The sequence below is a fragment of the Cyprinodon variegatus genome, unplaced genomic scaffold, assembly GCF_000732505.1.
Source record: "Cyprinodon variegatus isolate N-32 unplaced genomic scaffold, C_variegatus-1.0 Scaffold456, whole genome shotgun sequence".
NCBI classification, from domain to species: Eukaryota; Metazoa; Chordata; class Actinopteri; order Cyprinodontiformes; family Cyprinodontidae; genus Cyprinodon; species Cyprinodon variegatus.
In genome coordinates this window covers 201,905-219,256 of record NW_015150909.1, presented here as the reverse complement: position 1 = coordinate 219,256, position 17,352 = coordinate 201,905, and the positions used below count along the sequence as shown (strand labels likewise).

Here is a 17,352-nt window from a genome sequence, read left to right as displayed (position 1 = left end):
TTTTCGTGAAACTGAAACAAGCCAAATTCAAATCTAATTACATTCAGTCCAATTGCTTCTTTTGTTACTTTCTCATGGGTGAGTGGGCAACTATTTACATCCTATTGTTTTTAAACATTCTAGGACAAGGGTCTGCAACCTGCGGCTCTAGAGATGCATGTGGCTCTTTGGCCCCTGAACTGAGGCTCTAACCAAACCAAATAAGTAATGATTTTAATTACTATGGCGGTTATCATGCAATATCTGCATTGAATATCTTTAACAGCATATAACCAGTGATACAAAAGTAGCTTTATATTTTTTTTTCCTGGTTGTGTTGTTCTAAGGCTTTCATAGTTATGGTGCCTCACACAGCTTGACTTATTCTGAAAGATAAAGTTTTTTTTTCACATTTAAAATTTAAAATTATAAATTTTCTTTTCAATTCTAAGAATAGAGAATCTTAGTTTTATTTCCTTGGCTTTCTGTCATGATCGCAGCTCGGTAGCTTATCTGATTCACCTGCCATTCCCTTCCCGCTCTCTAAATATCATTTATCTTATTCACCTGCTCCCTCTGCTATATATACGGTTCAGCCCAGCTATTGGGACCAGATCATTATTCGTGTATTCTTTTTTTATTTGTGTTATGTATTCGTGTCAGTTGTTCATGTTTGTTTTCAAGTTTTAGTTATTGTAAGTTGCTGATTCAAGTCCTGACTCTCGTAGGGCATAGGATTTAGAGGGTTTGGTGTTTGTCTCCTGATGGTGTCCCGGCTCTTCTCTGAGCCCTCAGGGTTTTGGCTCTGCGTGCAGGGGGAGCTCAGGTTCTGGCCCTTCTCCGAGGAGCCCTCCGGGTTTTGGTTTGGAAGGTGAGGGAGGCCAATTTTAATTCCTGTAAGCCTGGCTCTAATAGTTTAAAGTTCTGCAGTAATTCCGGTACCATGTCCTGTCTTTGTCCCTCAACCACTGAGCCTGCCTGTCTCCATCTGAGCACGCTGCTGGACTCATAAAACTCTGAACCTGGCTTCACACTCTGAGGATTCCTGGAACCCTTGATCTGTCTCTTATTGTTCGGATTGGAATCCCTGATCAGGCTACGGACTCCTGGTTCTCTGTACTGTCCGGATCTGAACTGTTTCTCTGTCCTCGATCAGTCTCCTGCCTACTCACTGGTTGCTGCATTGGGGACACTTTGGATGGCTCTGAGCCGCATCTCTTTTGGCAGTCCATGTGCTGGATCTTGCCTTCCTCGGAGAGGATGGACTGAATTGTTAAACCAGGTAAGTGATTCACACGGATAATCATCTCCTGCCAGATGATCGTGGTCACTTACTTGTGTTTCTCCCTCCAGAGTGTCAGTGATTGGGCGGTACCCCACCCTCCTCCTGCAGCCGCTGCGGTCCGCTTATCCTCAGCAGCCTGCATTTCTGTTCTATTCTGTTTGATCATTTCTGTCATTAAACATTTTGAAACTTCCCATTGTCTGACTCGCCTTGAATACCTAGTCCATCTGTCCTGTTTATGACAGCTTTCAATAATTATAGAATCTATATAATGGCTTTTGCCAAATTTTATTCTGTGGTGGCTCTTTGTAATTAAAAAGGTTGCTGATCCCTGATCTATAAGATTAACTAGGTTCTTTGCAGAGAAATGACTCCCTTAAGTGGCATAAGAAACAACCACTTTTTATTTCAGTGGTTAAGCTATCCAAATTTATAGAAAACACTTTTATTCTATAGAATAGAACTCCCCTCCCCTTCTGTAAACAAAATAAAACATGGAAGATGTAGAGCAAAGGAAATGTAGAAAAATTCAAACAATGTGAGATTCATAAACAAGCAGGGAACAGCTGATTAAAGATGAGAAAAGAAGCATACTTAAACTGTACACATAGTAAAATAACTCAAACATCAGCAGATATATTTGTAAACCGGTTATTCTCAGAATAAAGCCCCATTTATACAAAGAGTCTGATATTATCTCATAAATCATGAAATCTTCGATTTCCATCCTTTCCCTTGATAAAAGTATTTCAAATCTATACTTCCCCAGTATAATTAGAAACATTCCCTAATTTACTTGTTGTTTCAACAAATGTCTTTCAAAAAACAAAAAGGTTTTCAGCTTCGAAGCACAAATTAGGAGCAACACAGAGTTTGAGAGCAGTACACATGCTTTGGGGAATCAATGTTTATTGAACACCAAGTAAAGCTTTTGTTATTAATTTAAAATCTATATCAGTGTGTTTAAATACAAATTTCTCTTCAAAGACACAGATATTGGCTTTTGCTTTTAATCGTTCTTAACCTCCAGTTCATATAAAGGTGCTAAATGTTTTTCTTTCAATTAGTGTAAATAGTTTGGGGGCTTATCTTGTCAGCTGGAAAGCACAAACGCTTGTAAGTGTTAATTAAAACATACTAGAGTCACTATTAATATGTTCAAGGTTTAAAAAGGACTCAACAAGAAAGGCTCTTGTTTTCTTCTAAACAAGAGCTAGAAGAAAATTACAAAGGCCTGGCAAAAGAAGTTTGTAGGAAAAACCACTAAGCTGGATAAGGTTAATACAAAACCTCAGGTGTAGAGAGCCGGAAAGGATGGACTCTATCAGCAGCAGGATCACATAGCAGGTAATAAAAGATAAGCAAAGCCCTTGTTAATAATCCAAAGACACAATAAGTGGAGATATCCAGAAGGAACCCCACATAGGCCGGCAAAATGAAATCCCAAGCTCTGGCTTGAAGGAAACAGCTGCCAGCAGCAATTCTGAGACACTCCGATCTTTCCCTCCCAATATTAAAAAGGAATCTGGAGGCTGTCCTTTGCCATCCAGAGATAGAGTTTAAAGTTTTTCACACAAATTGCTTTTAAGCTGCTAGAGATAAGCAATGTTGTTAATGTTACTAGAAACCCCTAATAGATCTTATCTCAAAGGTTTTCCTTCTAATTTATGATTCTTTGGTTGATCAATCACCATAGAGGACTCGTCACAGCAAGCTTAGGTTGGCGAACAAAAGGCTTTTGAACTTGCTTGATTAGATTGAACCCACCTTGGTTTGATGGGGAACTTTTTTCAGTTACTATTAGCTCAGGCTGGACGTTATCAACATCCAGTGTGATAACCTCAGCTGCAGAAAAGTTGCTTTGATTTGCTAAATACTTATATGAATTGAGTTTTATTTCTGAAATTTTTTTTTGGGTTACAATATCCTCTTATGTTAAAAAAACGTACGCTGCTAACGCATTTTACTACCGCACTTCATAGGACAAAGCTCAGACGATGTGTAGGTATTTAATGGGGGCCCTATAAACCTGGATTAACAGGTATATAGGTTACCATTTAAGACCAATCTAGCAGACCAATCTAACTATAAAGAAACCAACAAAAACCTAAAATATTTAAACCTGGGTTGGAGCAAAATCCTTATCCTCCTACTGCTTGGGCTATAACAGGCCCCAAGAGAAGAAACTGGTTCTGAAAAGGAATTACAGCACTGCTAAAACCAACTGGCTAGGATTTTAGGTTTCAGATAAAAATTCAAGGTAGTTTTATCTTTAATGATAGGTAATAATTTAGTAGTGCATCATGCCACATTAGTTTAAAACCTCCATTTATCCCCCTTAAAAGATAAGCCTTCCACTTACCCCATTAGACCCGATAAAAGCATGAGTCATGGTTTGACATGCTGGGTTAATGCTAATAACCACTGCAAAGGAATCTCTGCAGATTCATCAAATTATGAAAATTATAATCATATTTTAAAAAAAGAACAAAAAAATATGTTCATATAGAGATTAAATGCTGTTCCCTGCAAATGCTGCAAAACTAATTTCACCTGCAAAAAAACGCCAGGATTTAGCAGGACCCATGGCAGTTTAATGGGACGGAATCCCACTTTTCATGCACTTCAAACCATATACTGTAGCTGTTTTAAACGCCTTGGGATTGTAAAATGAAATGATAAAAGTTTAAGCTGATATAACCACTAATAAAGGTATTGAAGAACTCATTAAGAAACTGTCAGGAGAAAATGCATTATTTGAAAATAAAATAAACTTAATGGTTCTATAGTTAATGCCTAATTCTTGCATTCAGTACAAGGTTGGTTGTTGATTTTTAAGACAATACATTTAGGGATGTTTAAAATGTTGCACATATTGCATCATAATCTATATGAGATGAAATATAAATCTGAAGCTTAAGGATGAGCAAACAAGCCCGGGTTATTTAGAAATCCTTTATACAAAAATGGCTAAAAGAAAATGTAAACCATTTTTTCTTCTTCAATAATGTAAAAATTTATTTTGTAGCTCAAAATATTTCAAATATTTACTTTTATGTTATCTGGATCATATGTAATCTACAGAAAATAAAAGAAAAGAGGTGTGTTGGCCCATTGGATAGAGCAGTGCGCTTGTGCTCTGAGAAGGTTGCAAGTACCCAGTTCTATACCCACAGCACTCTTGGTCCCTGAGCAAGACCCTTAACCCCCGATTGCTCCCCAGGTGCTGCACAGTGGCAGCCCAATGCTCCCCAAGGGGATGGGTTAAGATGCAGAAGTGAATTTCTCCATTGTGAGATCAATAAAGTTCAACTATATATTATATAAAGGCATACATTTGAAATTTAAAACAGTATATTAACACAAATCTCAGATGCAGTCACACTTTCATACAGTTTACATGTTATGTCAACTGAATAATCTACAATAAGCCTTATCAGTCAAGAGCTTTTTTTCTTTTTGAAGGCATGTTAATCCTTCCAGTCCAGTCTCTCACGTGTTTAGGAGGTTATTTTGGTAATTGTAAAATGAAAGTTTTAGCCCCATTTACTTTAGGAGAGTCTCAAAATGTAATCTTTCTAATTTTCTCAGTGCACGTTACTATAATTCAGCTGTATGTTCTGACACACAGGAAACATGTTTCCTCCTAATAGGTTCCCCTTAAATTATTTGGGTTGAACAACCCTCTGGACAGCTCAAACATGAACTTGCTGTTTCCCCCCCTGATATCAGCCGTTTATTGGCATTTATTGCAGACCCTTTTTGTAATTTTGATGATGAGAAAATTTAAATCCTAAATAGCTTGACATAATTTGGTCGTTTCATGTTCACATGAGAGGGGAGAATTGTTAGAAATGCAATAAAAATGCAGATTATTTCTACCTGAATCCATCTAACCAAATTGGATATCAGGAACATTTAACTCTTTTTTTTTTTTGAAAGCTCATCATAAATTTACAGCATTGTTATCCAGGAGAGGGGTGTGTGTTTCTTGAGGCACATACAGCCTAGTGCTGAAATATCATCATAAAAATGGTCATTTACGGTTGGATTTCATACAGAAAAATGTCACATGGCGTTGGCTGAAAATGCTCTACCTGCCATTTAAAATGAAATGTGTCCCCCCCCCCTGCTACTTTCTCTCTATCCTCCCTGTTTCACAGCATTGCACCTTGGTGTCAAAGCACTCTCTGTCACATCGCCAAGTGACAGCCTTTCTTTAAATTGTTCCCAGTTTCATTCCAATGTCAAGAAGGTGAGTAATAAATGCCGACTACTTCTTTAGCTTAATGCCATTTTTAACCAGACGACACTTGTCCTCCCGCCCTGGCTTACAAACACGTGGCGAGCTTCAATGCTGTCCTGCAGAGCGTCTACTTATTATGCCTCTTTGTGCCCTTTCACGCTTTTCTCACTCCCCGGTGCTCTTTCTGGGATCAATAATGGTCCTGGCTTTTGAGGGTGCTAAGACCTTTTTTTCGTTAACACACATCTCATTTCAGTTAGAAGCCCCCCTTCTAACCTCGTCCCAGCAGGCATCCACAGGACTGTTTTGATTTTCACCCCTTCTTTGGATGGGTCTATTATTCTCATTTGCGGGGAAATGTGTCCCAGTTTTTGCGGGTGTCTAAACCCCTTTACATCTGCTGGATTGAGATAGTGAAGGTTTCATCCCTTGGCCAAATGGGTTTTGAATAAGAACGAGAGAGTCTTTGAACCATCCCTGGATGTGGAGAATTTTGACGCTTCTGTCACATCAAGGATGTCTTCAGGATTATCAGTGCCAACACTTACCTCAAGCACAAGAAGAGGAAGAAGGCGATGAGCAGAGCCACCATGGAGATGCAATGACCCAGGAAGTTTATGATCACAGCAATTTGGTAGTGCATCTTGCCTTTTTTCTGCAGGACATAGGGAAAGATGAGATGAGTCTTTTGTGTTTGATTGACAGCATTTGCATTTTACAGTTGGGTTGAAAATAAGGCCAGAAAAAAAAATCCTCTTATTTTTCAGTTTTTGATATCTGCCTCCTGCGGTGGTTTTGAACATGAGTGCACGGCAGGGGTGCCAGGACTCGTTTAAAATAGACTCCGAACTTGGGCACAAATATTCAATTGTAAATACTTTAAAAACTATGCAGCCATTAGTTGCTATTCATGTTTGGAAACTTTTGCAATCCCGATTCTCTTTGGTCAAATTCTGCCTCATTTTTCTTTTGGAATAATTGGTTGGTTTAATCCCTGTTTTAGTATTACATTTTAGAAGCTTTGCAGTTAATTAACATAGTTCAATGGACATAGCTGACTTAATCCTGGGCGATTTAATGTTTTGGTTTTCATTTGTGTTTTGATAATTTCCTTTAGATATTTATGTCTTTTTAGAAAAATTAGATAATTCCTCTGTATTCATCATTTTTTATAAGTTGTTTTAATAGCTTATTCTTTTGTTTTTTAGTTTCTTTGTTTATTCTTGTGTTCTAATGTCTTTTCATTTTGATCTGTGCAGCTTAGATCAGTCTTGGTATTTTCCCCTTGGTTAGCAGCTTCTCTGCACCTTATTTCAGATCCCTTCAAATTAATTAGTGCTTCTCCCAAAGCTTTCATGCTTTCATTCTGCTCCAGCTGTTCGACATCTTATCTGATCAGCTCATCTGGGTACCTTCGATCCTTATCAATATTCACATGCCCCCATAACAAGGATCTTAATAAATAATAAAATTATTTAAAGTATGCAGTACCTATCAAAGCTGAGTACCACAGCAATGTGGGTGAAAGTATTTCATCTTCATCACTAATCTGAAATATTTTACTCGTCTTAAATAATTTCTTCAACTTTTGCACATTCGGTGGCCTCGTTCTCCTGTGAAACTCCCGGTCTCTTATCATCCTTCCTTCCTCTAATCTCACAGTCTTTTCATACCTCTCATCGCTTACTGTTTTGATAACGAAACTAGAAAGTTCAGATCCCTCCACTGTAAGATCTCTTTTTCTACATTTTTCTCAGTTTTTTTTGTATCAGTGTTATTTAATAGTTCCTTCTGATGAAAACCATAACCCAACCTGGGACCATAACTCAAAATGTATACAAATAAAGTTGAAGGTGTTTTATTTGTTTTTAGATTATTTAATTGTATAGAAAGCTGCAATTTCTGATTTTCTGTAAAACCAAATATTCATATTTTATAAATTTTTCTCTCGATGCATCATTTTGCAAATACACTGACAAAAAATGCAATGTATCTTTTGCATAAAACAATTGTGTTAAAGTAATTTATTACGCCTAAGTAGATGCAAAAATGCGTAAATTATTTTGTAATATTCTTAAGAGAAACTAGAAATATTCTCATTTTTATCATTGTTATTTTAATTTTGCAGTTTTGGTTTCATGTTTGTCTTAAATGTTTAGTATCACTAAATGCAATATAATGCAATTAAAAATGTTAAATACTAAAGAACACTGAGACACTAAAAAATACAGGTCTCCCTTATTTAAAAATGTTACAATTTTTTTTATAGTTATGAATTTTTCATTTAACAGCTTTTCTATTTTTTTTTATGCATTTTTCAGATTTGTTTGCCTTTTTTGTTTCAAAGTTTATGCAGTTGTGGAAGAAGTACTCAACAGTACTAGTACTTGAGTAAAAGTATTGATACTCATAGTCAAATTGTACTCAACTACAAGTAAAAGTTACTTGGTCCAACATTAACTCGTTAAAGTATTGAAGTACTAACTTATGAAAATATTTAAGTATTCAAAAGTACAGGGATTTAAAAGTACTTAAGTATTCAAAAATACAAATTAAATGTACTAATATAGTACCTTTCTGTATAATCTTTTACCACAAAGAAACTGCAACTCTGTGTTGAGAACTCGTCCTATTGAACAACTCGGCCACATGGCAACAACTAATAGCTTAATAAAATGTATAAACTACAAATAATATCTTCCCTGAGTTTCTTATATTTGTGGAGTGTCATGCAAATCTCTAAAACAGTGGTGTCAAAATTCAGTTCTAATGGCTGCTATCTTCCATGTTGAAATTGCATTTCAAGAAAGAAAAACAGCAACTGTGGATTACAAATCTAAGCGGAGCCATAACGAACAAGTAACTAGAAGCTTATTCAAAATGTAGTGAAATAGAATGTAAAATATTTGACGAAGAAATATAGTGGACTAAAAGTTATAAGTATCCCCCCAAATAGCATAGTAAAATAAATCTACACAAAAAACATATTTAAATATGGTACTCAAGTACATGCGTTTTGTTACTTTCCACCACTGGGTTTATATCAGAACGATAGTAAATTCAGTTTGTTTATTATTATATGTTAACTTTATGACTGAAAAACCTTTTGATTGTCTAAATCTCTGTGCTGCTACATTTTGTTATGCCTGCTTTTATTTTAATTTAGCTGACTCTTTTCTCTGGGGGTCACTTCTTCTGGCGGGTTCTGTTCTGATTTCATTTTTGTTGTAAAAGAAGAAACCCTCGGAGAATGCAAAGTCTGAATTTAGAAAAGGATTTGTGTACATGAGTGCAGATGATAGTCCCAATCACTAATCCACACATTATCCTCCTAACCACCGCAGAGAAAAGATTCTGATTTCTGCAAGTTGAAATCATAAGCCTGGCAACCTTGTATCTGCAGAATCCATCCAAGACCAATTTATGACTTTGAATGGAAGAAATGAAAATCTTCCTGTAAATTGGAGCCTGAGACTTAGATATCCATTGTGATCGGATTTGACCAAACACTACCAGCAGTAATCTGTGCTGTGAAAGAATTTACGTAACCTGCTGGTGTCTATCCTGAGATTAAACGCGGGCATGTTAAATCCCTACCCAATCCACTCTAAAACAAGTCATCTGTTTCACTGTGTTGCATCCCCAGTTCAAATCTGTAGCTTAATAAGTTTGCTGTGGACACAGAACAAGATGCCAGCAGCTCTTTTCTTTCTAATTTTAAACCATCCCCTGATAAATGCTGGAAGCTTTTATAATGAATGTAGGAGATGTGAAAATAAAGCTCTTCTTAAATATATCATCGGATTTTAATACTGTTGGGGTCAGGCAAAGATCACGGTCATTGTGAAGACCGTTTTTGGTAAAGGCAGAAAAATCCCTTTGGAATTGAATGAACAGGAAATGATCGGTTTGAATTGATTTCAGATATACTTTAATCCAAAACTCAGAGTGATAATCAGTTCTTTTTCTTTCAGAAAATGTGTAATCCCTCTGGTATGACACGTGGCAGCAGTAGTACCAGCGCTTGTTAGATTTCAGTGCCTGTGTGGCTCGATTTAATGGAAAACCAGCAAAGAACAGGTTTGATCTTCCATAGACAGGAATCCAATACATTTCTCCATCATTTCATCCATTGAAACAGTCATTCCTGCACACAAACGGGTGAATTCTGAGTGCCATTAGAGGATGGCCAGGCAGCACTGTCTCTCATCATTTGCCTCATTATGCCTTAAAGCAGATGCTTCGATATCATCAAACTACAGATACAAAATAAAAACTGGCCTTTTTGGCACACTAAACAGCATTTATTGACAATGGTCCACCAGGTGGTGACATTCAAACACCCAAGAAAATTTCTAAAAGCAGTAACTAATGTAATCTTTTCTTCTAACTTAAGTTACAAAGGCAGTGGCCATGCAGGCTGTGTTTGTGAGAGTGTGCACGGTCCTAATGCTGAAATTGATAAATATCTATTGATTTGATTGGATGTCAAAGAAATAAACAGGATAAGAAACATGTTAAGATTACATGGTGCTCAGCTCCTTATGTTAGTGGTGCCTTACTTTGTCTCTGAGGAGACCTGGAATCACTGTTTTTCCTGCTTTTTGTGTCTAGTCTTGCCGGAATGGCCATTAGTGCAGAGAAAACCACTGATACCAGGTTAAAAGCAGCACCTCAGCAGTGGATAAACTTTTCTTTGCTTTACCCTGCTAAAGTTTGTTTTATGTTTTCAGCTCAAATATTAGAAAGCCACTGTTTAAAGAAACAATATCGCCCTGAACACCCAACCCTCATAAAAAACATAGTGGGGGCAGCATCATGCTATGGAAATGTTTGTTTGCAGACGATATGAGGCGGAGATCGAGTTTTATCTTTCACCAGGACAACAACCCTAAATATCCATCCATGAGGGTGCAGATGATGGATAAACAATGTTTGGTTACATTTCAAAATCTAAGTTCTTATTATAATAGGACAGTATTCAAGGTTTTTTTTTTTTGGGGTGGGGGGAAAAGTTTCCTTCTGCAGATGTGCAAATCTGATGGAGACATAGGTTCAACAAAGTTTTGATCCATTAGCTTAATTCAAGTGATAAATAAAATAGAATAATAAGTTTGTCTATCAGACTTTGTCAGCTTGCTACCCGATGATGAAAATATAAATTCTGCACTTTAGTAAAAAATGCTGCAGGTAAATTTCCATCCATAATTTTCTGATCTTTGCTCAAGGCTACTTGGGTAATGCAGAACTACATTGACCCAAGAATGCACATACAAGCACTGATTTAAGTCCACTTTAAAAGCCAAAACAAGGTTAAGGAGTGGCCAACTCAAAGTTTGGTTTTAAGCACATTCAAAATGCTGTAGAAAAATATTTAATGGGTAATTCATCCTCAAAACCCTGTCAGTTGTTCTTCCACAGTGATTTAAAGGACTATAAACCTGCCTCCTTCAGTAGCACAGGTTGCTATCTGATTTGGGATGGATTAAGTTTCCTCTTTTAAATAATGAAGTCTCTACATAAAAACTAATTTCATTTGATGGTCTAAAACATTCAAACGGGACAAAAAAGAGGAAACCATGGGAAATCTCTGGGGGGAGAGAACTTCATACTGGCTAACCCCACTGGACATAACTCAGGAAAACAGGGGGCTCTAAATTGCAAAGCAGAAAGTCGGGATGAGTCTGAGAGGAGAGGCGGAGTGGGACGACAAGAGGATAATATAAGACCTTCTCACTACCAGCCTCAGGACTCATAAAATATGTGGGCCACAAGAGCCGAAACCAATCCTGACACACTTTCTGTCTACAACAAAGACACAGAGAAAATAACCCTGAGCAGCACCTAAAAAGGGAAGGGTGGTTTTATCTCCCCCATCAAACAAACTTCCTAATAAGCGTTTGATCTTCTCATTTTGTCTGCCTAGAAGGTTCTTTGCATATTTTCCTCCTTTAGGTCACATCTCTGCAGATCTGCGGCAAAGACTGTAGCATTTGTAGCTGTACTTGTGCATTTGGAAGAACTGAAAACATCATTCGAGGTTCCAAGTTCAGCTGAGATTTTCCTCCACACACAGAACCATCTTCTTCCTCCTCTAATAAAAAGAAGGATCAAAGTCAGCACCGATGTATCATCCTCTGACCAGTTTTGGTTCTGTTTGCTCAGATCTAAGATGCCCCTGACATTCAGCCATTTGAAATTGTCGAATCAAACACCTTCACAGAGAACCCACTTCCCCTTACTTTCCCCTGGTGTCAGTCACTATGCGAGTCGGTGATTTATTTCACGGCTACAAAAGCAAGGAAAAACAAACAATTTTAAAAGGTCAGACACTCCATATCCATCTTCTGTCTGGATCGATTGAACATCAGAGTCTGACTTTTTTTTATAAAAAGCACTAACTGATGGGTTTTAGTTCAAACCGCGCTTCCACATTTCAAAAGATGTTTGAGGACTGCAACCACAGGACATGCCTGCAGTGTGAGGATTAAATTATCAAAGGAATGCAGTGATATCCTATATGCCAGTAACTGTCAATAAATCAGCCAATGGAAAACAGTAAGGTACTGATTCCATTAAGACATGCAAAATATCAAGTACTGACTCTTAGAGGATGAAAGCAAACAGTTCTTGAAGTCCACAAAGGACAAACATCTTTATTTTGGTCCTTGGTCCCAGACATGACCCATAGAAGGGCAATAGCTTAATGTTGCAAGAAAATTTATTTGTGTTCTGCTTTAACTAAAAAAGCATGAATTAATTGTAGTCTTTAGAAAAACATTTAACAAAAAAAAAAACGTTAAACAGAGAATGACTTGTTCTAATTTAACTAAAGAACATAGCATGATATCTAAAAGGCAAACAGATTAGAGTAAAAAAATGTGTTTCTTGCACCGTTAATGTCTTTCTTTGGAGGAACTCCAAGTACATAGCTCTTTTTAGTAGTTTCAAAGAGCCCCTGTCCAGCGAGTAAAGAGCCACATGCATCTCCAGAGCTGCTGAAAATCAATCAAAGTAGGGATGCATCATATTGTAAAAACATGTATTTAAGATGCTATTGTTTAATCATTTGATGGCCATATAGATTGTAATTCTCCCCTTCTGGTTCCTGATGTTTCACTGCACTGAAAACATGCATCAATTATGTAATTTTCTCTTATTTCATAGGTAGCAAAAGTCAATCCACCGGATTGCAAATGTTATGCAGATCTTTCATGCTTGGCACTTGAAATAACATCTTACCCAATATTGCATCCAAGCACTAATTTGTGAATCTCATAACACATTGATTTTTCCAATGAAGATTGGAAATCAATACATTGTAAAGTGACATAAAACCTATAATTATTGTAGGTGAGAAACAAAAACAAACCCTAATTGAAGTCACTATTTGGGGATGATGTTAAAACCTGATGTGACTGACCTGGTGATGACTGTATAAACTGTTTCTTAAATTAAGTGCATTTACCCTTAATTTGAGTAAGTAAATGAGATAGTTTGCCAATGGAATGAGTATTTTTACTCTTCAAATAAGATAATTAGATAGCCTGCACTTGAAATAATACAACGCAATTGTGTTTTCTTATTTTAAATGTAAATTGTCTTGTTCCATCGGTAAAATGTCGCTTTTACAACCTCAATCCAAAAACAAATGCAACTATTTTAAGTAAAAATGACTTATCTAGATTTAGATTTTTTCCAGTGTGAAGCTATACAAATAAACTGAATTGAATTGAATATGTAGTGCTTAAACTATTACAGCTCACCCTAGCAATGGGACTATTTGTTGACAAAAAACATCTATTTGGAATATGTAGAACAGATGTGTGGTTGCTAACTGGCAAAATAAAAAACCCTGATGGACTGTAGAGAAGAGGAGTCAACAGTTTGTGCCAGAAGTGGGACAGATAACTGTGCATGCAGCACAATGCCAGGGCAATGGGGCAACTGCAGTTTGATTTTGCAATCATATAGTTGTTTGGGTGAGACAAAAGCACATTTTTGAGTGCTGTCTGTTTTTACAAAAGCCTGTCTGATGTCTGCAGATGGCATGAAATAAATCCCTCTCTCCAGACAATCCTTCTGTGTGTTTGATGATAACAATTAACCTGATATTTGGACTTTTTTCTGTGTCTGAGCCAAATAAAGGAGAGTATATTTGATTGCACCTGCATTCTTATTATATAATAGAATTTTAACTCCTCTTTTATCCAACCTCATATGTAAAATTAGTTTGAAGAGACCTTCAAGGCACTTTTCTTGATTGAAAAGAAGAAAGAAGTTTTGTAAGAGGCTGGAATAGTAGTTATTTTAAAATTACAAAAACAGAAATCATGTTTTGACTTAGATCTGGGTTGAAGAAAATGTTTTGGCTCATGGGATGCAGATGTTCATGAGACAGGTAAGGGATCAGGTACTGTAACAACAGCCACCAAGAAACACATTTGGTGATGCATCCCACTGCTAAAGACAGTGGGTTTGCAGGTCCCTCCTAGGCTAAATATCTAAGTCAGGGGTGTCAAACTCAAGTCCTGGAGGGCTAGGATCATGCAACCTTTAGATACACTCACCGGCCACTTTATTAGGTACCCCATGCTAGTAACGGGTTGACCCCCTTTTGTACGGCGCCATTGTTGTTGTGATACTGTGTCGCGCATGCTTGTTTAGAGGCGACGCTATGACGCATGCGTGTAAAAAAAAAAATGCGGTTAGAGCTTAAAGATGGAAACACGAAAACGGCGTTTCAGAATCTTCCCACTCTGAAGGCTGAATAAAAAAAAGATCGTTTACAGACCCCCGAAACGCCGGCTTCGTGTGGATGAGAGGCTGGTTTGGTGAAAAATTTGTGCGTTTAGGCCAGGGTTCGGCTTCGTGTGGACGGGGCCTTAGATCAGGCGTGGATTAAGCCCTTTCTACACTAACTTTAAACACTGGGTTGGAAAGAAGAAACATGGAAAGAAAAACAGGAAAAGATAATTTCCTTTTTAAGGCGCTGAGGGGCATTTATTTTTGCTAGAAGAACAGAAAAGACTAATTCTACCACATATTTCCAGTATGAAAATGACTTTTGCAGTTTCTGATAAAAAACTAAGAATTAAGTAATCAAAGGAGATGGAAATAAAAGGTATTAGCAGTGTTGGGAGTAACATCGCCATGTAATAATCGTGTTAGTAACTGTTAGTTTTTAGTTATCTTATTTAATTTCACACATTGGTAACACTTTTAGGTTACTTGCAATCTAATGCATCACGTTACAACAACTTGATCAGTAAAAATAATTTTTCATAACCGCCCTCTCTAGTCCGGGGAGACATTTGTTACTGCAGGGATGAGCAGGGAGCTGTGATGGGCATACCTGTAGTCGACTGGCTGTGCTGCGATGTGGACGGGTGTTAATCATGCCTCTAATGCAGACTGTGAAGAGACGATGGTGAAGAGGCACTGATTTACTGAAAGTGCACCTAAAGTAAAGCGGTTGCTGAAGTCAAAAGCTAAATGTTCTGGTGATTTGCTCATTATGTGCAGGAACAGAGACTTTACATGTGTCGGTGAGAAGCGTCTGATCTAAAAACGCTCCTCACAGCTCACCAATTATATACACCGACTGACAGATGGCTGCCCACATGTTGCTCTTTAGTTTCTGTGTTATACTGAATTCACATGCATGATTTACCTCTTTTCCTACAAAGGAAGTGGGATTATACAGTGCTACTTGGTTATAAACTCTATTTGTTTATGTCTAAAAGTCTAATGTTAGATAATTGCTTGAATAGCATTATTTTTAAGCTTTATCCCTATTTTATAGCCAGTTGAAGGCTGTCAGTGTGCAAAATATACAGTTCTTAATAACCTAATCCTGTTTATTGTTCTCTTTATTGCAACTCACTTGTCCAGCAGCAAACATACAGATAGTGTGGGTTAGTAAACTATGTTTTCAGACATATAATTTTTTTAATTATAGATTTCATATATTAACTAATATCCAACATCTTGTATTTCATGACTGAACTTCTATTTGTATTTAAAATTCCAATAACAGGAAATCTAGCAACATTCTTTGGCATTTCAGATCATAAAAATAAACTGCGGCTGTTACTTTGACTAGTAAATAGTTAAGTTAGGTGTAGAGAAACTGAGTTAAGTGAGTTATTTTTTTGAGAAATAACTAGTAACTATGACTAATCCTTTTGTACCTGCAAGCTGCAGGTACAAGCTGCAAGCTTGCAAAATATCTTCTGAGTTTTCAAACAGCTGCCAATAAAAGATGTAGGGACTTTTAAAAAAGAGGAGCAAAAATAAATCCTTTCTGAAAAATCTGGTAAAATCCTACTGTCAAGCTTGACATAACGTTTTCTCCGTAAATAAGCACATTTACACAGTTATTGGTAACTGTGGTTCTTTGATAAAAACTAATCAGTCCTGCTGATAATAACATTATTTGACATTATTTTAACCTGTTTTTTGCAGGAAGGCCAGAGCAGCTCTGTGATGTGCAAACAAACAGTTTGAATCTACTTGACTTGACTTGAAAATGTTGCATGAGAAGACTGTAATCTGTTATAAGATTATGTTAGAATTTGACTGATTGTGAATAATATTCCTTTCTCAAAGACATCAAACTGTTAAAGAGTCAAAGAAGATGATACAAAGGCATGAATCTTTCTGTTTCAGGATGTTTCTGCTCGAACTCGGTAGATGGCTGTGCTATCTCTGATTAAAAAAACCCACCAACCGGGGAGAGGTTTCACCTTGAATTAGAGTCCCACTCTGTGCATCTCCACAGCCCTGCTCCAGCAACCAGGAGCTGTTAATTCATCATTGATTTATGGTCACAAAGGTACCTGTGAGTTTCAGGCGCTCACAATTCATGTGTTGGGAAAGTGCCATTAAATCAACATTTGATCAATACTCTTTGGATGACTGTGCTCACTTTCCCAAAGGAATATTTTAAATCAGATGAGGACTGGAGAACAATCTCCTTTTGATCTGACCTCTGCACCTCAGCAGATGACTGATTTTCTCCTGTGATTGTAATAAGAGCAGCACTGTGCTCATTAAAACCACTTTTCCTGGAGGGAATGTGAATTTTAGATAGAAAAACGGTGAATTGTTAAAGCTTACAGTAGTATCTGAGATATGTGGAGATAAGAACACAGCAACCTTAAGTTGAATTATGTTATTTTCGTAAGTTGATGATCATGAGCTGTGCTGAGAGCAGATAAACTCATTTTCATTGTCTCCAGGTTATTGTGTTATTTAATGTTTTTGATTACACAAACAAAATTCTCTTCTTTCTTTTTAGCTATTTTATGTAAATTTTCTTACTCTCTGATCTCCTCACAGATGGTCTTAGTAACTATCAGCATTTAATCAGCTGCTTATCTCTTTCCTGAAATGGTTTGTTTTATCCCTCATCCCTCGTTCTGTTTTGTCCCTTGGTTTTACAGCTATGACAGCCCCTTTTGATTTCAGTTAATTTAATGCAGTCATTTTGTTTCACATCCACCTACTTCTTGTCCGTAAAGCTGGCATGTGCTGGCTTTTGTCTTAATAAATGTTGCTTGAATGAAACATGGGGTTTTCTTCTCTCGGGGTATTTTTCCCAGCTCCCGGCTCGGAATGCCACATTGTTTTCCAGAAAGATTGGAGCTGATATTTACCACATTTTCTGAATCTGATCCAAGCTAAACAGGACTTCACGTTTAAAGCATCTTCTAATCATTTTTGATTTTTAAGATTTCTCAAAATTGAAAAAAAAAGTGACTCTTCCTTCTGCTGGGCTCGCATTTTCTCATTCTAAGAAGAATCTCTTGACTTTGTTATCTTCTGTCCCGTCAGTGAG

At 37.0% G+C, this 17,352-nt stretch overlaps 1 protein-coding gene across 1 annotated transcript in view; it reads right to left on the bottom strand.

Moving 5' to 3' along the window:
• Positions 1-17,352, bottom strand: part of LOC107093968 (corticotropin-releasing factor receptor 1-like) — a 106,231-nt gene that overhangs the window by 29,505 nt on the left and 59,374 nt on the right. The window contains exon 6 of the mRNA XM_015389343.1: positions 6,059-6,165. Coding sequence (XP_015244829.1) covers positions 6,059-6,165 — 107 coding nt within the window. The remainder of the gene's footprint in view (positions 1-6,058; positions 6,166-17,352) is intronic.